The sequence below is a fragment of the Hesperophylax consimilis genome, chromosome 13 (genome assembly GCF_061612785.1).
Source record: "Hesperophylax consimilis isolate HC1 chromosome 13, BYU_Hcon_1.0, whole genome shotgun sequence".
Lineage (NCBI taxonomy): Eukaryota > Metazoa > Arthropoda > Insecta > Trichoptera > Limnephilidae > Hesperophylax > Hesperophylax consimilis.
In genome coordinates this window covers 11,452,853-11,474,855 of record NC_142848.1, presented here as the reverse complement: position 1 = coordinate 11,474,855, position 22,003 = coordinate 11,452,853, and the positions used below count along the sequence as shown (strand labels likewise).

The window sequence follows — 22,003 nt, the reverse complement described above, 5'->3', positions numbered from 1 at the left end:
AAAAAAAAAATTATTCCCATCTTAACAAACGGATTGCAGTCTTTGCAGCACAGACGTCAGGTTGGAAAGCTGAAGGATATTCTACAGGTATTTCAAGGGAAGGTGCCACAATGAACTAGCAACCTATGTTTCCTCCCTCCATCCTCTTAAAGACCCAGGTTTACTTATTCCTTTCTTCAAAAAGATTCTACAAAGAGCGTGCTTATTTAACCGGAGGGAATTTACTTCCCTATGTTTAGGAACAAGATCTGAATAGCATGATATCTTCCAACCATCCTCTTTGTGCACTTGAAAATGAAGATACCACAATCCTATTGGCTCTGGGAAGTTTGTGATGTAATATATTTATAAGCCCAATTTGCCTTAATTATGTTAAGTCCATTCCTAATCAAAGAATATCGAGTATATTTTAGATTTAGATGAAGGTGACAATAGAAAGAAAACAGATGAGGGATATATCAGAATATTATTCAACAGCTTATACATATTAGTTACACAATTAGATACACAGCAGTATTACTGATCAAACTAATACATATCATAAGATTAAGAAGTTGGAATACATTTAAGCAATGGTGAATAGAAAATTGACACACATTAAGAAATAAGATGAAATCATATTATTGAAGAACTATAGGACAATGTACAGTATGGAATTATATAACACCTAGTTTATAAATAAAGTATTATTAACTTTAATGATATTGACAATAAGTTTGTCTCCTATTTTTTTTAATAAAAATGTATTATATTTAAAGAGTTGATAACACAGTAAAATTAGTTTCTTGGTATTTCCAAAAATGAGGCAGTTACAAGTTTTCAAAGTGAACTTGGATAAAATACAGGGTGTATCGGCACGTACCCGACAAACTTTAACCAGCTACTCCTTAGCATATTTGGAGTAAAAAATCTTATGTGCACTTTGCTGTCCGGTAACGTTTTTTTTTAATAAAAAATTTACTATTCATATTTTCACCACATGTCACCACTGTTTTATCCTTTGACAAAATTTGAAAACCCATCTGGCAAATATTTTATTCGAATTCCGTTGAATAATGCACGTGTGTACCTATATTGGCGCACGTTTACAGTCACAACGAAATAGCACGGCACCATTCGTCTCATTTTTAACTATTATTATTTAGTGTGTGCGAAAGAGCGAAGACGCTTTTTGACACACTTGCTTATAACAGCTGTTTAACACGAAACGCAATGCCAATGACAGTGATGTAGTGTGGAAATTTTAAATTTTTTTGTTTTTAATTGAAAAAAAAATGCTACCGGACAGCAAAGTGCCCATAACATTTTTTACTCCAAATGTGCTAAGGAATAGCTGGTTAAAGTTTGTCGGGTTAGTGCCGATACACCCTGTATATGCAATGGTGTCTTGTGATGTCACACCATACATGATTTAGTAGAATTCATACTTCCAATGGCTGTGCTATGGTACCGCCGCGCATGAACCGTGATGTCACACGCTTTTCAGCCAACCACAATTATCAACAGCTTATATTTACAAAATTTAAAAAAAAAAAAAGAAAGTCAAAGATTCCCGGGTATACTACACCCAGAGAAAGGTTGTACGTGATGTAATTGTTCTAGTATCATCTATCATATTTGAAAAACTACTACCATAACAGTAAGTGGAAATTACTTGTAATGAGAAGGACTTAAACAGCTAAGGAATTGAACTGACGATGCCCGGGTGGTAACCGGATGAGATGCCATCTAAGCCACTGACCGGTATCTTCGGTAGTATTTTCCAAAAATTCTAAAAGTTCTGTCCTCAGCATTCTCTAATTAATACACTTCAGGCGGGTATCTTTTGCTCCGGCGGACCGCTGGCGACGGGCGAAAATTAAGGTCCAACGCAAATTATTTAAATTTGTTTTAAATCGCTATTCTTCGAAAATAATGAAAAAATTTTAATAAAAATTTCTACATACTAACTCAGCATACCCAAGCTATAAAATGACTAACCGAAACATTACTTATTTCGTTAATCTTCAAACGCATTGCTTATCAATTGTCAGGTATTCAATAATAAAAGGTCCCTTTGTTGAAATACTTTGATTTGATAATTATGTACATGTATGTAGTTGGGACCCTTAGAAAGAGATTGGCATATAATATTCCTACAAAAACATTGGATAATTTATTCTTTTCTGCCATTGAAATGAAGCCAGCGCAAAAGGTAAAAATAACCTTCCCGTCCTTAAGCAACAATCGACCGAACGGGTAGAAATACCTTTCCCGTCCGAAGTGTGCTAATATGATACTTTTGTAAATAACATGAAATTTCGAGACAACCTCGATTATGTTTGAGAAATATTTTGGATGTACATTAGTAGGTACACACTACAGATAAAAGATGATAAGATGCAGAGAACCTTAATACATAATAATATACATCATTATAAACATTTAGTAAATTACTAGATTGAGTGTGATAGCGAACATATGCATATGTAGCCGACAAATGCCTGCTCCACACATTGAACAGTAGAATTGGTGAGGTTCATGGGGAGAAGCTTAATGGCCTTGACTGCTTCGGGGATATTGATGTCCATTTTTGATCCCCACCATATTATAAAATAAGTACCTTCATAAATGAGTTCCTCTGCAACCTAAATTATTGTGCTTTAAAACCATAGGTTTCTAGAAACCTGAGTGCATAGCGTATATTTAAAGTTTATGGTTAAGAAAAATATTCCATCCACATCAAGGTAAAACAATGCTCATTAACAAACTTACGAGTCATTTATAGTAAGAAAAATGTACAATTTTAATATTTTTGAATAACATGCCTTTTACAGAAAGATGTTGGCATTCATTTTTTATATATACAGTAAAACTCTTTTAGGTTCTTCAAGGGACAACCTCATATATTATTTTTACTCAATCAGCAATGATGCACTTTCACAATAAGTGGTAAATCCTTTCTTTCCTCTAAATGAGATTTCCAATCGAGCTATAAATTGATTTATATTTGTAACATCGATGAAATTTTTTATTTTAAAAAGAAAGACAAACATTCACGGGTTACGTATAACCTGACAATATTTGAAAATCTTCTACTACCACCACGGTAAACGGAAAATGTTGCTTTTGTTGTGATGGAGGACTTGACCAGCCGAGGAATTAAACATACGACGCCTGGGTGGGACCCAAACGCGATGCCAAATCAGCCGCCTACCAGTCAAGTTGTAGAAGTTTGTTGGATGCTTCCACTACTCTATTTGCAAGGAAATGTTTGATAAGATTGGAGGCAATAAGGGTTTTGGTATAAAATCAGGCCATTTTTTAAATTTAATCTTCAAGGGACCGAAAAAACAAAACTTCTCATTATATTTTATTTTCACTGTTTGTGGGTTTCACTGTATGAGGGTTACACTATATCGTTGTATCCATCAAGAACACTGCAATTTTTCAAGGTGTGGTTTTTCAGTACAGCTGTCTACATGAGGAAGCCCACATCGCTGGTGCTGTCAGAGTGCTGGGATTCAGATGAGGAGTTTGCGTAGGGGACCGCGTGTCAGCTGGAGCGCCCCTTGCCCTCCTTGATGGCGATGACGTAGCGCTGTGTCACGCGTTCCGGCGGAGAGTACCCGTCTGCGTATGAGGAGTCCTCAAACAGCACCTCGTACTTGTCTGACGCCATAGAGGGCAGTTTGTTCACCACCGCCTTGTAGAAGCAGGTGGTTTGGGGGTAAAGAGCCATCACTGCAAAATAAGGAATTAAAACATTGAGCCATCACTGCAAAATAAATCAATTCAAAATAAGACACTAAGGACGGGTTGTTTCGGAGAATTTGAACAACTCATCAAATTTCAACATTCATTTACGGGTTCTGTGAAGGTCCTATTCAAATTCTGTTATTATATCATTATAGGCTAGTTGCTTGACAGAACTGAAATAAAAACAGAACTTAAAAATATCTTTCATAGACCTTGAAAATTAACTTTGAAATTTGAAGAATTGTTCAAATTCTCCGAAACAACCCGTCCTAAGGCTCAGTTGTTTCGCAGAAATTCAAATGCAACATTGTCATCAAATGGTCATTCAGCGCCATTTTGTTTTTTGTTAAACGCCGATTTTAGGTGCATTTCAGTTTTCTATAAAATTGTAATAAGCTGAAAAGATTAACATGATAGTTTAACTGTCCTCTTCTGCTGATCACAATTTGTTTAAAAGCTAAAAAGGATTTAGAATAGGCATTTAATGAGAAACTGTCAAAAAAACAAAATGGCGCTGAATGTCCATTTGATGATTTTTTCACGCGAGAGTTTCTGCAAAACAACTGGGCCTTAAACATTGAGCATTTACAATGTAAGTTTGCCATATAAAACATTATGTAGACCAGAAGACCGGTCGGTTTTTTGTTGTTGAGGAAATGTTTGACTTCCATGGTTACCATTTATTTTCTACAAGCCTTCAGTGAGGTCTGCTTATTTGCCTACAAGCGTATGACCTCCCATAACAACTACTACACCATGCGCTAATCCTTCTGTTATTTGGCAAGAGAAAAATGTTAAGTTCCTTATAGTCAGTTTTCATTCATACAATAAATGGTCCTTGATTTTAATTTTTTTTATAAAATGATTTCCCTCAGGGCGTATGACTTTTTTGGGGAGCTGTGTGGAGGGTGAATGAAGGAGAACAAGTTCTGGGAAGGAAAATTGTGTGCAGGATGGGTAGGAATCTAGTCCAGAAGTAATGGACGTAGGAATCCATCCCTCCCACTATGTTGCAATCAATGTGTCGAGAGAGAACAGCTGGAGAGTTCAAAGCGCCTCCCTCAACCAGCCTCTCCCAATCCGGCCAGCGGTACCCATACCCGCCTGTCCCAAATTATAATTGGGGTTGTTCTGCTTCATCAGAGATCGAGATAAGCTTCAAGTCAACTGGCACCATCTCTCCATCTGGCAGATTCCTGACTTAATATTTAATTTGACATTCATGAAAGCAATTTGTTAAAGAAAGAACTTACCAACTGATCCCTTGGGGAAGAGAGCATGTTCATCTGTTTGTGGATTGGCTCTCATCAGGGGAAGAGGTACAACACGTCGTTTAGACAGAATGTGGCGATTCTTCTGTTCCTCGTCAATATCATCCACCTGAAATAATACTCAATTATCAGGTAACCATAACAATAACAATCATAAGCTGTGCACACATTTCTCCATAGTATGTCAATATAAGAAGTTGATTCATGCGAATGATTCGATCTACTTCTTCTTGTCAGTCAGGATACCAAATACAGAATACAGCAAAATATAAATAGTCAACTTTAAATAGCACCATTCTGTGATAAAATCACATCAAGAGCGCTTAAGAGCATCTCCTTAAACCATAGTGACCGAGAGATCTAAAACTTTTCGGCAAATTATGTGGTGGTATTTTTTCTTAAAAGACAACTTAACAGACTAGCAGCACATTTAGCATATTTAACTTACATGCACACCATTGTATCACACAGTTCGTTCATCTTTCTTTCCATTCCTCCTCTAATGTTCCATGTACCAATTCGACATTGATCATGTTCCGTCCTCCTCTTTGCGCCACCGAAGGGTTGGCGATGTGATGGATAGCGAACCTCATCGACACTAATGAGCACATTTTGACACTGGTGAGCAAATGTTTGGACGTACTGTGTATAACAGAGAGTATGAAAAAGGGTAGCGGTACAATGCAGCATAATGATAGGCTCGTCATTTGGTCTGGGAGACCAGATACGGAGAGGGCTTGTCAAGGTGTTGCAGCGCTACTGTCTCCCAGAATGATTGAATGTATGTTGCAGTATGAATGTGTAAGTCCGAGAATAATGTGGATCAGATTTAAAATCGGTTTGACAAGGGTGTTTCTTGTTATTTGCTACGCCCCTGTTAATTCTGAAAGCGATGAAGTGAAAGATGATTTTTGGACTGGTGTGAATGATGTAATGAGGCTAAAAAATATGAACGAAATGATTATAATGGCAGGCGATTTGAATGGGTGGGTGGGAATTAGACGTGACGGATTTGATTCAGTCTTAGGTATGTTTGGGGATAAAAGAACGAATGACAACGGGAACAGAATACTTGAAGTATGTTTAGAGTGGAACCTGTTTGTGTCGAATACTTTCTTCGATCATAAAGGTATCCACCAATATACGTGGGAAAGAGGAAATGAGAGGTCAATTATTGATTTTGTAGTAATTGACTCTAGGTTGAGAGCTGTTACCGAGGACACAAGAGTTTTCAGAGGGGCTGAGGTCGAAACTGACCACTTTCTTGTAGTGTCAAGAGTAAACCTCTTTCGCGGTTGGCGCTCTAAAGTGAAAACGGTACTAACTCCAACAAGAGTCAAAATAGAAAAACTACAAAACGATAATGTGAGAAGTAAGTATGTGAATTGTGCAGAGATAAGATTGAATGCGAAGGAAATGGATGGTCTAAGCATAGACGAAACATGGAACCACATAAAAGTGTGTCTTTGTGAATCTGCTAGGGAGGTTTGTGGAATAAGTATGCAAGGTAGGAAGAAAGGTGATGCATGGTGGGATGATGAGATTAAAGCACTGGTCTCAGAGAAGAAGAAAGCATGGTTATGTCTGATTGCGGCTGGCAGTGCTTCCAGGGAAGAGAAGTATCGAGCGAAAGAAGTATATAAGGAATGTAAGAAAAAAGTAAGAGTTGGAGTGAAAGAACGAAAGAAACGCCTGGAAGAGGAAGAAGGAATGAAAATGACAAACCATTTCCAAGAAAACATTAAATTGTTTTGGAAAGAAGTCAAAAGGTCCTGGAGTGGCCCAGAAAACGGAAGCATGAAAGTGATAAAATCAAAAGATGGAAAAATGTTGACGAATGAGGAAAAAATAAAAGAGAGATGGATGAATTATTTCGAGGAAGTCTTCGAAAGCGAAGTGAGTGACAGTGATTCCAGCGGCGAATCAGATATGAATGACGATGGAGTGAATGTAACCGAAATTAGCATGGATGAGATAGAAAGTTCGATTAAATGTATGAAGAATGGTAAGGCTGTCGGGTTTGACAATATTGCTGCTGAATATTTTAAAGGAGGTAGCCGTATAATTCTCACATGGTTGTGCAATCTTTTTAACCAATGTTTAAAGGAAGGTTATACGCCTTTAGATTTGAGAAGGGCTGTGATCATGCCATTATACAAAGGTAAAGGGTCACGTATGGAATGTGGGAATCATAGGGCTATTAGCCTGCTTAGTTCAGTTGGCAAGCTGTATGGTAGAATTTTGATTGAAAGAGTAAGAAAGGAAACAAAAGATAAAATATGGGATGTGCAAGGTGCTTTTATGAGTGGTAGGGGGTGCATGGACCAGATCTTCTCATTGCGTATGCTCACTGAAAAGTTTCTGGCAAAAAACCAGAAACTTTTCTGTGCCTTTGTAGATCTACAAAAAGCATACGACCGAGTCGACAGGAAAAAGCTATGGAAGGTGTTGTCCAAGTATGGAGTGAATACAAATCTACTCAGGCAATTGCGTCTCTGTATGAGGGAAGCGTTGCATGTGTTAGGGTGAACGGTGATTTTACGGGGTGGTTTGATATCACAAAAGGTGTTAAACAAGGCTGCGTAATGTCACCGTGGTTATTCAATCTATACATGGATAATTGTATGCAAGAATTGAAAGAGGTGGGATTGGGTGCGAATTTGAATAATTTGAAAGTATGTTGCCTGTTGTATGCTGATGATGCGGTGCTGATTGCTAATAGTATAGAAGATCTACAGTCTCTCGTGTCTAGGATGAACGAAGTATGCATGAAGAATGAGTTAATGATGAATGTAAGTAAGTCTAAAGTAATGGTGTTAGCAATCTAGTCAGTTAGACCAGTGGTCCCTCAACCCCCGGTCCGTGGACTGGTACCGGTCCGTGGAGCAAATGGTACCGGGCCGCGAAAAATAACTTATTCTGTTAAAAACATCTTTACGCTAAGTAACCGCTGCCACAATACCGTTGAAGTAAAAAAAATCCTCACGACCCGTGCTGACACATGACGTTCTAGAATATTAACATTTAATTTAACCACCCTCAGCGGGCCGCGGTAAAATTTTCAGACGTTGGCCGGTCCGCGGAGACAAAAAGGTTGGAGACCACTGAGTTAGACAACACTTTCTAGGCTGCGAAATTGTCATTAGTGCTAAGCGTAGCTGGCCACCTCCAAATGCAGTTCGTGACCCAGTTATTGCCCGACTGGCCGGGTTCCTTTAAGTAAACATACACTTCCGTATTACTTTTAATGTCACCCACGGGAGACGGGGGTCTGAGGAGGTTAACACACTAGTCACTTAGACTTAACAGACTAGTCCGTTAGCAGACTAGTCACTTAAACTTAACAGACTAGTCCTTTAGCACACATGTATAATTTGTGCAAATATCAAAGAAATACAGTTTATTATTACCTAACATTAACACTCATCTGTAATGGAATAACTGAGAAGAATGGAATACATATCATTCTTCCACATAATGCACTAAATTCACTTTAAAATCCAACACTGCTGCGATCAGTGATCTTGAAATGTGCTTAGGTGTCATGACTGTTAACGAAAAACTTGGTCTATGATCTACTTCTCTGCAAGGAATTACAACATTTAAGCTCACCTCGTATTTATTATGCAGAACACTCCAGCCGACAACCTCAGCCAGGATCCAATTCTCTTCCTTGTCTGACACCTTCACCAGGGCAGCCACCATGTCCCCACTCTTCAACGATAAAAATATACATTGTTGAAATAAGATAGACAAGGAAACAGGAATCAAAACACAAGAAATCAAATGAATTGCTAACGTCGTTTATTTCTAGTTAGATTCGGGACTCATCGCTTTGACAAGGCGCTTCCAGTCTTCCCTGACCTACGCCGCTTCGGTTGCCTCAGGCACAGTCTCCTTCTTCAGCACAGCTTCTGGAACTACTTTCTCCAACTTAATCTGGTTGTCTTTGTGGGGAGAAAGAACCATGAATGAGAAATCTAAAATGCTCATAGATGATCCAAAACCCAAGCGAAACAGGCAACTGGAAACTAAAATAGGATGAAGAAACACTGTTTCGTATATATTGTGTAGTGTTAAATTCTGCTTTGATGACTGTTGTGGAACCAGGAGACGGCCAAATACCTGATGGCAACACTAGTGTACTTTATTAATCTTTTCAGTGCAATCTTTCCCAACAAACAACACGTTTTGACACAATGTATATAATGTGTTTATGGGAAACTTCATGGATCATATATACAACCTCGGCATACATTAATAGCCACCGATGGATCGCAAATGTGATAACCATACACATAAGGTTAAATGGACTGAATTAGAGGTGGGTCCTATGAGTACTTTTCGTTACTGGGTACAATGAGTACAGGTACAGAAAAATACCTGGTAAAAATACCGGTGAAAAAATACTCAAAAGTATTTAATACCGACCTTAGGATTGATTCAGAATAAGTAATTCTAATGAACTCGCAAAATTCTGCCCACATATTCCCCACAAATATTCTACGTGAGCTCGATTCCCCCTTTTATTATTCGAAATCCATGGAGGGGGGGGGGGTTGTTAGAGAATTTCTGTAAAACATAATTCCCCACAAAAAAAATTCAAAATGAGTGCTCCCCACAAAATATTTGAAATCCGTGGGGGGGGGTTGTTACAGAATTTCGCTGAAAAAAAATTCCGCAAAGCCAAAATCATCATATGTGATTCCCCACAATAATTTTTCGAAATCCATGAGGGGGGGGGGGGGTAGCTACGGAATTCGGTTTCAAAAAAAATTCCTCATCATATCAAATACCAATCACAAATACACACCAAAAATACCCATTGAATATACCCATCAAAAATACTTATCAAAAATACCCATCGAAAATACCTACTAAAAATACCCATCAAAAATACCCATCGAAAATACCTATCGAAAATACCTACTAAAAATACCCATCAAAAATACCCATCGAAAATACCTATCAAAAATACCTACTAAAAATACCCATCAAAAATACCTATTAAAAATACTTATCAAAAATACCTATCAAAAATACCTATCAAAAATACCTAGTAAAAGTACCTATTAAAAATATTTAGTCCCGGTATAAAATACTCATGAGTATTTTGGAGATCTGTCACAAGTACAAAGTATCGCATGGAAATACCCGGTACTTTTACTGGGTACGATAAATACGCCTCACCTCTAGACTGAATAACATTAAACGAGAAGGGTTTTTAATTAATACAGGGTTTTCCAATAAGAGGTGTTATTTTCAACCATTGATCTTTTACGATTGAATATCAAAATAACACCTCTTATTGGAAAACCCTATAGTAAAAAATCTTCAAAAGAAAATCTGTGATAAAACCTGGACATGATATGTAGCTCACCTTGGCAATATAACTGGCATCGGCCGGCATGGCCCCGCAGAGAGGGGGTGCCCGCTCCCCCGGCTTGCCCACAAACAGTGGCAGGGTCTGCGCTGAGTTCAGCAGCATCTTCATCAGGGCCCCACAGCCTATGGTCTCCTTGTTGCCAGCGTTGCGAGCCTGGACGGGAAGTGAAGTTGGGTTGCTTTAGTATCGTTACATGGCAAAGGCCTATGTTATAGGCGAGCTCCTAATAATTGTAAAGATGAATGAGATGCATCACACTCCATCACATTTAATGACCATCTAATGGGTGATCAATTTTTGACATTTGGTCCCCTTTAAACGCCGATACTCGGTCCGTTTCCGCTTCTTGACCAATTGGGATCAGATGACAAGCGTACCAGCATGACCGTTGTGCTTGACAGCTGATTAAAATTCAATCAAAAGCTAAAACAGCCTGAGAAGCAGCTTTTAACAGGAAACGTTTGAATGACAAAAATTCAAAATGGGGCTGATCATCGTTTTGATAGTTTGAAGCACTCCAAGCTAAGTGGGATTTTGAGAAATTAAGTAAGAAGCATGTAAATAAAGAATAATCTATAATTTTGGTTCAAAGGTAAGGTAAAAATAAAATCTTTTTTCTTCTCTTATAAAGAGCAGTTCTGGGATTATTTTATTTTGTTATTCTCTCACTTGTATTCTCCTCTCATTCCTAATGGCCCGAATCTCAGTTATTCTCCCCAAAGCACTTCGAAGTAGTTCCTCTTCCTGGTTGGCATCAGCCAGGGCAGTCTTGTAGAGGCCTTTGAGTTTTTGCTGGAAAAACAGTTGATATTTCTATTTTAAACTGTAAATTTATGGGGATAGTCTCATGTTTCATAGCATGGCAACTTCTTCCCAAAGTCCTATTGGGGTCGGGGGCCCATCATATCGTCGAGGTATCTCCAGCCCTTCTCCTTGCACAGCCCCTCGAGTTGATTCTCCCAGCTGTATCTGGGGCGACCCACTGGATGTCTTCCCTCCGGTATAGCACCCAGAATTTTCAGCGGAATTCAATCTTATGACATTCTTAATACATGACCAAGACCTCAATTGTGACTTCTCCTTACTGAATTACTACGGTGGCCGGATAACTCATAAAAATCAACATAGCTTTAAAAGTGATATAAAGTCATGAAAATTAATGAAATATAAACTAGGTTAAATCTGTTACGTAGGTAACTATTCAATTTTAGTTTTTGTTTCATCACTTTTAATGACTTTATGTCACTTTTTAAAGGTTTGTTGAATTGTCATTTTGATCAGTTATCATGGAACCAATTATTACATACCTTTGTGAAATCTGTATTTATAAGGTGAACATTTTTTTGATAAGTGTAATATAATTTTGATATAGAAGCAAATTTGTGGTTGTTGACCTTTTACTAATCAAAATATATAAATATATAACTTTTTTTTTAAAAAAGACAAACATGGGTTACGAATAACTTGACAATATTTGAAAATCTCCTACTACCACCATAGAAATCGGAAAATGTTGCATGTGTTGTGATGGAGGACTTAGCCAGCCGAGGAATTGAACACACTAAGCCTTGGTGTGACCCAAACACAATGTCAACTCAGCCACCGACCGGTGGCTATATTAGGCCGGTTGCAGTGCACGACCGACGGTCGGTGCGTACGTCGGTCGAGCTTGTCATTTGTATGAAACTTCATAAATCGTTCAGTGCAGGACCGACTGTACGCATGCATATATCGCTACGCAGTGCGTACGAGAATCGTCAGTCGAGCGTGTGCGCATGCGGACCGTCGGTCGACCGACGAGCTAGACAGTGTTCATTCTTCACTTCGCTTTTCCCAATACAACCATAACAAAATCATTTTCTATTACTCAAAAATTGACTTTTCGTTCCGAAGTACTTAAAATAGCTATTTTGATTCATAATGGTGATACAGCTCCTAGTCGTCCCCATTCTTCCAGTACGACATACACAGTAACGTCGCCAGAGTCCCATTCATCGCAAATTTATCAAGAAATATATTTATCTGACCTCGTTATATTTAAAGAAAACTGATCAGTTTGATACAATATATAATTCAATAGGTCAGGTCAAGCGTGAACTGATCGTCAGGACCGACCGTACGCACCGACCGTCGGTCATGCACTGCAACCGGCCTTAGGGTATATTTGGTCAAGAACAAGCGATTCAAATAGTTTGGGTATACCTGATTGGATGCATACTGGATGATAGTAAGAGGATGCAGTAATATTTGTGGATTATTTTACAAAAATTGTGGGAATTTTATCTTTAATTATCTTTAAGACTTATTGATGTCAAGTCTTATTTTATTTGACATGTGGATTGTTTTTTTTTCAAATTTACCTTATATTTGTATGTCTTACCTCATAATAATGTGCCCCATTCTCCTCTGTAACGATCTTTTCTTGAGCCCTTAATAAGTTATCAATGTTGTGTTCGGAGCGATTTCTTTCGCTTTCAATTTCAAAGATGTATTGGTGGAGAGATCTTAAACATTCCTGAAATAACACAAACGTTAAATAAGTCAAACGATCCATAATAAACAAATTTAATATTAATTTTTCGGAATAACTTAATTGAGTAAAACCTCAAATTGTAATATTTAAATATTGAAGACAATATTAGTGATTTTTAAACGAAAATCTGAAACAGAAAAATCAGAAAAGGAAACGGTCACATCTAAGATAGGTTTATCTAAAAGACGCTGTCTGGATTGCATTTAGTTCGGGTTGAATCTTGCGATCATACATAAAGATAGTTGCCAATAAAAATGTGCGGTGAAAAAATGAAGACAATGTTGGTAGTTCTTATTCGAAGTATGATACAGTTAAAAGTGACCGAGTAGGATAGGGTCCCATTAGCGCAGTTGGTAGAGCATTGTCCCGGAAAGACAAAGGTCCTGGGTTCGAGTCCCAGATGTGACCGTTTCCTTTTCTGATTTTTCTGTTTCAGATTTTCGTTTAAAAATCACTAATATTGTCTTCAATATTTAAATTTAATATTATTATTTAAACGCTACAACCATGTTTGAACCAAAGTGCTACTCTATTGTTTGAATCAAACTAGGACTGATATTGCAAGAAGTTTGTTCAAAAAAAAATTCATAGACACTATGCTTTGATATTGTTAAATATACAGAAAGGTGTAACACAGTGAATAGGCACATTTTAATAATAATAATAATTGGATGACTTGTATGGCGCCGTTTTTGTGCAAAATCACCTCCTCATTTCCGGAAACTGAAATAACTATTGCTCATAATTATCTAACTGATACAGTGTTTTTTTAAGTGTGTATTAACCATGTCCCACTTTTCTGTATATTTACCACACTTTCATATTAAGTTGCAAATATAGACGGTAAATACGAGCTTTGGACAAAGACACTATCAATACCATGCTATAAAAGCTTTCAACGAAAATAAAATTGAGGAAAAAAAAAATTCAAACACAAAATTACAAAATGGATTGAAGAACAAAAAAGACAATATTACCAAAATTTCATAACATAAAAAAATAAAACCTACACGTAACACAAAAAACCAATATAAATCACTCACAAACACACAACATATAATATAAATAAACCGATTTTTTACTTTATTTCTTTTTATTTTACTTTAATTTTAAATCTATATTTTTAGTTTAAATTTATCATAATCTTATGTTTTTTTTTCTTCATCAACAGTATATATATTTTCTATAAATATATCATGAATATTTTTTGTGTTATAACCATATACATATTATATAAAGGCCAAATTGTAATAAGAAATGTAAAATATTGTACCAAAATAAAAAAATGGTACTTGCAACAAAAATCTATTTTATCAAGACGTGCTTGTGCGTACCTACACACAATGACAAAAACACACTGTGAATCTGATGCTCTTGTCACCTAGTCATGTCATTAGGAATTAGTGGTGGGCGTTTTTGTTCTTTTTAAAAAACGAAAACGAACTGTTATTTGTAAAACGTCAACTGTTTGCCCAAACTGTTGAAAAAAAACGAGCCGTTTTTGAGGTAATTTGTGTGAATTAGTAATGGGTTAGTAGCGTAACTGTAAGTTACCGTCCATAACAATAAAAGTAATAAAACCCTGCTATCTATAGGGGCGAGATAGCTAGGTATCATTAAAATTAAGTTATATTCACAAAACCAAGAATTCGTTGTTCAGAAAATAAACAACTTTACACTATCAACACTCAGTATACGAGCCGTTTGGTGAGGTCTGTTCGTTTTTCTCGTTACTCTCGTTCTCGTTTTGTAATAATAAACAACTGAATGGAAAACGGAAAACAGCCTCTTATTTATGTGATTTCAATTTCAACCCGTTTTAAAAATAACAGGATTGCCTTCTCACTCTTTGCCCGTAATGGGTGTTAACCGTTTGAGTGCCAAAAAAATTCATACAGTTGCTTGTAAAATGCCACCAAAAAAACATTATTTTTTATGAAACTATATATTTTTTTAAAACTCCATAAATTCTTTGAATTTTCAAGGATTTCGATGATTTTTTCGGTGTTTTATTAAAGAATATTGGTTCAGAATCACGCGGAGGAGGATCCCGAAGTCCAGGCGTTTCGAAAAAATGAGAATTTTACGTACAGACGTACGCGCGAATCAGAACACGACTGACGCAATCGACGGAAATCGACGATCGGCAATCTTCGTTAAAACACGAATCGACGAAAATCAATGATTGGCACCCAAACGGTTAAATGTGAAACGTTAAGATAGTGTTTTTTCCCGGAAAAAACAGCTAAACAGGGTGCCTTACAGAAAACAGCCTTTACCTGTTATGGATTGCCTTCTCGCTCTTTACCCGTAATGGGCCTTAAGTGTGAAACGTTAAGATAGTGTTTTTTCTCAGAATAACAGGTACTGTTTTTCACCTGCAACAGACCTATCTCACTCTTACATATTATTACGACGTTAGTGCGAGAGAGTAAGATAATGTTATTCGTTTGGAATAGTTCTTTTTCATTCATACTCGCGCTATCTTGATATAAGTTAGAAGAGTCGACAAAACGGACAAACTGTTTGCGGATTATAAGTAACAGTTTGGGCATTTTTTAACTCTAAACATGTTGTGCAAACGTGTTTGTCGTTTTTGGACTCACCACTATTAGGAATACAAGGTTACAAATGATTCAACCGCCACTGCGCTATTTAAATGCTGTGTGACCTTTTATCCGGCTTATGGAAGACATTATTTTGTATATCGGTTCATTTGTTTATGTTCAGCAAAATATAACATAATTATCCCTACAGTTACCTGGCAAAGGACGTTATATTAATAAGACAGAGTTTTGAGACTTACCTGCACTTGCTGCGCCGCCAAGTCGGCAGTCAAAGGCATTTTAGTAGAATAATATTAAAGTATACTACTCAGCAAACCTCAGAATATGATAGTGTCTTCGAAATCAAAATAACATGGTACCAGCAGACGATCACAAACAATGAAAGAGCCTGAAACAAAATCGAAAACTTTAAAAGAACGCAGGAGTGGCATCCCAGTATAACATAACAAAATTTGAAGCGTTGTTTGTTGTTTACAATAAAGTAATGGACATACCACGTCAAACACTAACATTTGTATCAAATGTAACGAAATGATCTTTCATAATACACGTATTTAAGATTGTTTGAAGTAACAAACTGTAATAAATATAAAAGTGAAATAAAATGTTCGCTTTAGTTTTGGATTTAATTCAAGTAAACTGACAGATGCTGACAGATAGGTACATAAATAAACCAATCACGAATGGCCCATAAATAAACCGAATGCGTTCGGCGAACGAGTAAAATCAGTGCTGTGTGTTGCCAACTCGATTTTTATACAGATTTGGTTGGTTCAACGTTCAACCCGTTCAAACTTATGCCCCGTTCTGACAGAGCGATTTTAGTTGAACGACAAAAATTGAACAAGATGTCGTTCAGAAGTTTCAATTCAACTCGAACCGATTTTGTTAATCAAGATGGCGTCAAGTGAAGTTATCGCTGCGTGCGACCCTATGATTTAGGACCTTTTACGTAACGAACTTTAGAATATGAAAAAGCACAAAAAACTTCGTATGTGGACTAAAAATAGATCATAAGGATATAATTAAAAGGCGTTAGAAGATACTAAAAGCTATCGCAATCATTTGCGAATTTCGCAAGAACAATTTGATGTATTCTTGTCAAAGATTCAAGAAAAAATCCAAAAACAGGAAACAGGACACGCGCAAGTTATGCGCGCGGCTTTCCCGGCAAAAACTAAGTTACAAATTACGCTAAGATAGTTAAGATACCTGGCAACGGGGGATTCTTTTTCAAGTTTGGCTTATATGCACAGAGTTCCAAAAGAAGTGTTCGTTGCAATAGTTGATGCCCTAAATTTTTTTATGAAGTTAATTTTTTTTTTAAAACATTCAAAGACGTGTAATTTAATATTAATAACTACTAAGTTACATTAACATTTCAAAAATAGTATTATTAATTGCAGTGTCACGGGCATTCTTATTTTTGTAAACTTATTGCTTCTGATCCTATAGATAAGGATGGCTTTGGTATAGATACATAAATCTAAATATCATATCATCCGACCACTTAATATATTTTTTCATTGAAGTAGATGCCATGATGGTAGGAACTAGGAACGCATAAATAAATCACTTAGTAGGGACGTCTAACGTCTACTTTCGACAGCAGGGAACTAAAAATTGCAAGTGACTAGAAACATATGTTCACACGTTTCGATTCGGCGGAAAAATCGAACGATGACTCATTCTTGAAAAACAAAAGTAGACGGACTTACAACTTTCGTTGTTCAACTAAAAACTTGATCAACTCTGTTGAAAGGCTGTTCACACTTGTCGATTAGCTTTCAAGTGTCATTCAACTCCGACTTGATCAACTGAAATCGCTTTGTATGAACGGGATATTTGGGTGGTTGGATGTCAATCGTAGAGCTTTGCGTACAGCTAGCGCGAAGGTTGGTTGGTTCAATTTTGTCAGTTTGTGGGGGAACACGTGAGGCATGCCTCCTATTTTATCAAAAATACTTAAATTTTCGATCGCACTAATAGCATCGTTAACTATTAGCACAAAAAGAAAGGACAAATGTGGGGAAAAAAATTGCTCACGGAATGAAAAAACTCATATTATGATGTTACTGAAAGATTTTAGTAAGATCGCAGTATCCCACAAACAACTTAAATCCTTACGTGAGGTTAAAAACTCATTCAAAAACCCCTTTCATAACTCATGACTGGCATTTAATTTATTTTTATTCGCCCACACACAACTAAGCATGACGTCTCTCTAGGCATAATACTGAGTAAAGTTGGTTCAAACGCTCAACCACGCTATAGACCAGAGGTTCCCAAACTTTTTTGCCCTGTAGACCGCTTGCCAAAAACAAATTTTTCCGTAGACCCCCTTCCCTGCCAAAAATTGAATTCTCCTAAAACTATTAACGACCCATGTGATAATCATTTATTTTTCTCGTAAAAAGATTCCCTTCCCTTGCCTCTCCAACAACCGGGTGGCGTTATTGTTCCTCTGTCTTTACACTGTGCAGACAGCGGCGCCCTTATGAGGTATTACACCAAATGAAAATGAAGCAGGATAAGCAACGGGAATTTCTTTCTGCAGCTGGCCCTACAGAACTGCCCCTTAAGTTCTTTGTCAGTGCTTATTCCGGTCAGTACTTCTTGTCACATGATATCCGATTCTTCAACGTTCCATTTCCATAGTCAAAATGTCGTCAAACTTAGTTTTGAAGTCTGTGTGAAGTACATTTAAATGTTGAACGTCATTATTACCCTGAACGTTTTTCAAAAACAAGTTGGGGAACTAGGAAAATTCACGGCATCAATGCAATGTTTTGCTTGAATATATTAATTTTGACGAGAAAATGAACGTAGACTCTATTTATATACCTCAATTAACAACTTTACGAAATATAAAAATACAAATATCAAATTAGTAATTTCTCAGTTTATTATATGTATTTGTGTTAGGTCTATTGTGTCATTTACGGAACTCCTAAATGTTGACTTGAGGTAAATGTGGGTCCGCTCGTATGTACCCCCATTTGAATCTCGTGGACCCCCAAATTTTTTTCTCGCTGACATAGACCCCCAGAAAGCCGATATCTACCCCTGGGGGTCCATATAGACCACTTTGGGAACCTCTGCTTTAGACAATCCAATTTGGTTGCGAAAACCAAATGAATAAATGACCCCGTAAGAATAATGGTGCAAATTATTAAAAAAAATACCCATATCTCTATCCGTGTTAAAAATTTGCGTATTTCAATAAAATTATGTTTTATCAAAAATAATTGTATTATTCCATAAATATGGCAGTGATGAAAAAAAGTTGGGATATCGTTTTATGAGGAGGGGAAGGAAATGGGTCAAGTTCTGCAAGTAATAAATTTAATTTTAATTAAATTTTTCAAAAAATGTAATTCTACGAATTAAACACAATAAAAATAAATAAAAAAACTAACTTTTATGATATCTTAAACTGTTTTGGCTTGAGTGTAAATAAAATATTGTAAACTAGACAAAGCATACTCATATGTAAAGCATTTACGCATTAAAATGAATCATCAACATAAAATAAATTTTTTTCAACTTTGAGGATTTAAAAAAAAAATCGCAAGTTGCGCCACAATACGAAGTATGTCGAAAAAATACAAATAAATAGTAGTATATCTGTGTGTAAGGATATAATAGCCAACCTTATGATTCGAGAGATAGCCTCATTTTTAATGTCAGTGCCATACAAATTTTTCTTAAAAAAATGATAACTCCTTCATTTGTACACGCAATTGCTTCATTCGAAATTTTATAGCCTAGTAATGATCAGCAGAATCCATTTCTAGCCAAAAAAATACCCTTGAAAATTCAAGTCTCTATGTCTATTAAAGGCGATTTCAGCCCACCGTGCGTCTTGACGATCCGGGCCCGGAATGACCTGCACCAAGTGCGCCCGCAAAGGGCCGGCCCCGCTTGTCATGATAGTTTTCTAAATAAGCTTTTCAATTTTAATGTATTTAAAAGCAATACGTAGGACGCTAATAACCTCGATTACTCGTGTTACTTTTACATAATCAATGTTATTTATTATTTTATTAATTTGGAAAATAATAGGTATTATCATATCAATTTGTTTAAAATGCCCCATTTTTTTATTTTTTTTTATTTATTTTTTATTGAATAAATAGTTAATACATAATATCAACAAACAAGTCCTGCTAAGCCGATTGAATTGGCTTGTCAACAGGTGCTTAAAGTTAGTTTCAAATACATTTTTAAAGTTATAATTTACATCTTATATCTACAGAATTAACAATTTTTCATACAATTTTTCATTCATATTAAAATAATTATTTTTTTTCCGATAGCCAATTTTTCACCATATATTTAACCTTATTCATAGATTTACATTGCTTTATAGTATCAGGTAATAAATTAAATATCTTCGGTATGTTGTATTCAAACGTTCTCTGTCCGTATTTATTATTAAATTTCGGAACTATTAACCCGTCATTGCGCGTGAATCTAGTACTGTATTTATGTTCTAATTTTTCTTTATGCTGCGGGGTAAATATATACTGAATTATGATTTTTTGCCATAGTATAGCCTTAACAGGTAAAATTTTGGCACTCTGAAACATATTTAGTTATTGAACATACCTACCTTCTTCCTCAAACTGCTAAAGCTCAAAATCATAAATAATCCACTAACGGCAGAATTCACACACGGATTGGCTCGGTGAGCCGATCCGCCCGTGGCATAAGATAAAATACTCACACCGTGGATTCGAAATGTATTATTTTGATACTCGCCTGTTTATTAGAAATTTATCCACCATGAAAATTATTTAGTTACTCCCCATTTTTTGAATTGGGTAAAAACTTTTATTTAGAAACCACACCACAACACAGATCACAAAAAAATTATCTATGATATCGTTCGGTTTGTTCCTCAAGGCATCCGCTGAATAGAAAAAATCATAACATTATTGAAATTTATTATTTTGTGTATTCTGTTATAGTGCCCCGGTTCTTAATCCGATTGGATTCATAATTTAATCTCTCTGTGTTTCTTCGGTTACTTGTGAAAATGAGTAGATATTACGATTACACAAATGGAATATCGTGGTAAGTATTCTTGTTCAAAATGAGTTTGTAATTTTGGAAATTTCTCCAGTTTCAATGGATGTAGAAATCGTTAGCTGTTTTATTTATTGTATTTACTCTTTTGAGCAATGTGTTATTATGACTTTTTACATCTATATTTCCATCGGTTCGTGATGAAAGATTGTTGAATTTTCGACGTGTCAGATCTTCGTATCCTAACTGTTTCACAAACCAATGTTCGTTTTCAGTAGGTATACAATAAAACATTGATCAAATTCCACAATTCGTTAACACATTTTCTAATATTAAGCCATAAAAAGCCCTCAAAAGATCGTGGTTTTCCAAACTAAAAACTTTTTTTTAATTACAAACTTGCTCCTGTATCACTTGCTTGCATGTTATAAAAAATGTACCTTTGAATTTGAAGGTTTGCATTGCACCTTGACAACACTTTTGCTCATTAGTTGTCGAAAAAAAATAATTGTGTACTGACCTATGAACAGAAAACATAAATAAAACATTTTATAATTATAATAAGTGACAGTTTACAAATGTAAAGATGCAAATAATTTTAAAACTCTACAAATCCTAAACAAAGTGACATCTATCATAATGTGTAAGTTAATTTTATATTTTAGTGTGGTTTGTTCTTTGATGGTATTATACTATATAATATCTGTAATGGTATTAGTATTTCACACAGAAAAATGAAATATCGACAATCTCTAATCAAAATTTGGCTTCAATCATTTTTTGATACTTTCCTATACTAGTAAACCGCAGGAGCTTAGAAATAATGCTCAACCCTTAGGAGATGGAGCCCTGCAATTGCAGTGTTGAAGAATTATGCCCGTGCACCTCACAAAGCACTGCAATTGCAGTGTCAACCTTATACATTAATTTTGCATTTAGATATTACTTCTACGGGGTTTGTTAAACACAAAAATCAAAATGTCACCGTATCAAGTATGTTATTGTCTTCATGTTGGCCTTAACAAAAATGTATTTTTATTTATTGAATATTCTTCCCGGGTCCTATGTCCTACCAACAAAGTTAATTTTCAAGTTCTGTGAAAGATTTTTTCAAGTTCTGTTATTATTTCAATGTTGTCAAGTAACTAGCCTATAATGATATAAGAACTTGAATAGGACTTTCACAGAACCCGAAAACAAAGGTTGAAATTTGATGAATTGTTCAAATTCTGCGAAACAACCCATCATAAAATTTTTTTATATTATGTTTGTATATGTTGAAGTGATAACTAAAGTGATTGAGGTAAGCGCACTTGATGTGAAATAACACAAAACTGCACTGTATAAATGTTATGTCATTATTATTATCATCGGACACAAGAAAATTAATGAATCTCCCCAGGGCAATGTTGATTTTCTTATGTTTAGAATCTTTTGAATTTGTTAGCGGTTGCCAGGTTGCTGGCAGGTACTGGTA

At 36.0% G+C, this 22,003-nt stretch overlaps 2 protein-coding genes across 4 annotated transcripts in view; one reads left to right on the top strand and one right to left on the bottom strand.

Annotated features, from left to right (window-relative positions):
• Nucleotides 1–472: 472 nt before the first annotated feature.
• Sgf29 (SAGA-associated factor 29) lies at nt 473–16,625 on the bottom strand. Of its 2 annotated transcripts, XM_089638486.1 has the most exons (8): nt 15,990–16,625; nt 15,735–15,883; nt 12,776–12,910; nt 11,065–11,187; nt 10,390–10,548; nt 8,622–8,723; nt 4,992–5,118; nt 473–3,723 (listed from the first exon to the last, which is right to left on the bottom strand). In XM_089638486.1, the coding sequence occupies exons 2-8, from the start codon at nt 15,771–15,773 to the stop codon at nt 3,536–3,538; spliced, it is 873 nt and encodes a 290-aa protein (XP_089494612.1). In that variant the 5' UTR covers nt 15,774–15,883; nt 15,990–16,625; the 3' UTR covers nt 473–3,535. The 2 variants fall into 2 exon arrangements, with proteins under 2 accessions (XP_089494612.1, XP_089494614.1); XM_089638488.1 differs by having other exon boundaries at nt 15,735–16,625.
• Nucleotides 16,626–20,386: 3,761 nt separating this feature from the next.
• LOC149418428 (E3 SUMO-protein ligase PIAS3-like) overlaps nt 20,387–22,003 on the top strand; it is a 39,350-nt gene continuing 37,733 nt past the window's right edge. For both annotated transcript variants that reach the window (XM_089638757.1, XM_089638756.1), the window contains exon 1: nt 20,387–20,574. In XM_089638757.1, the coding sequence (XP_089494883.1) occupies nt 20,537–20,574 (38 nt within the window). In that variant the 5' untranslated portion in view covers nt 20,387–20,536. The remainder of the gene's footprint in view (nt 20,575–22,003) is intronic.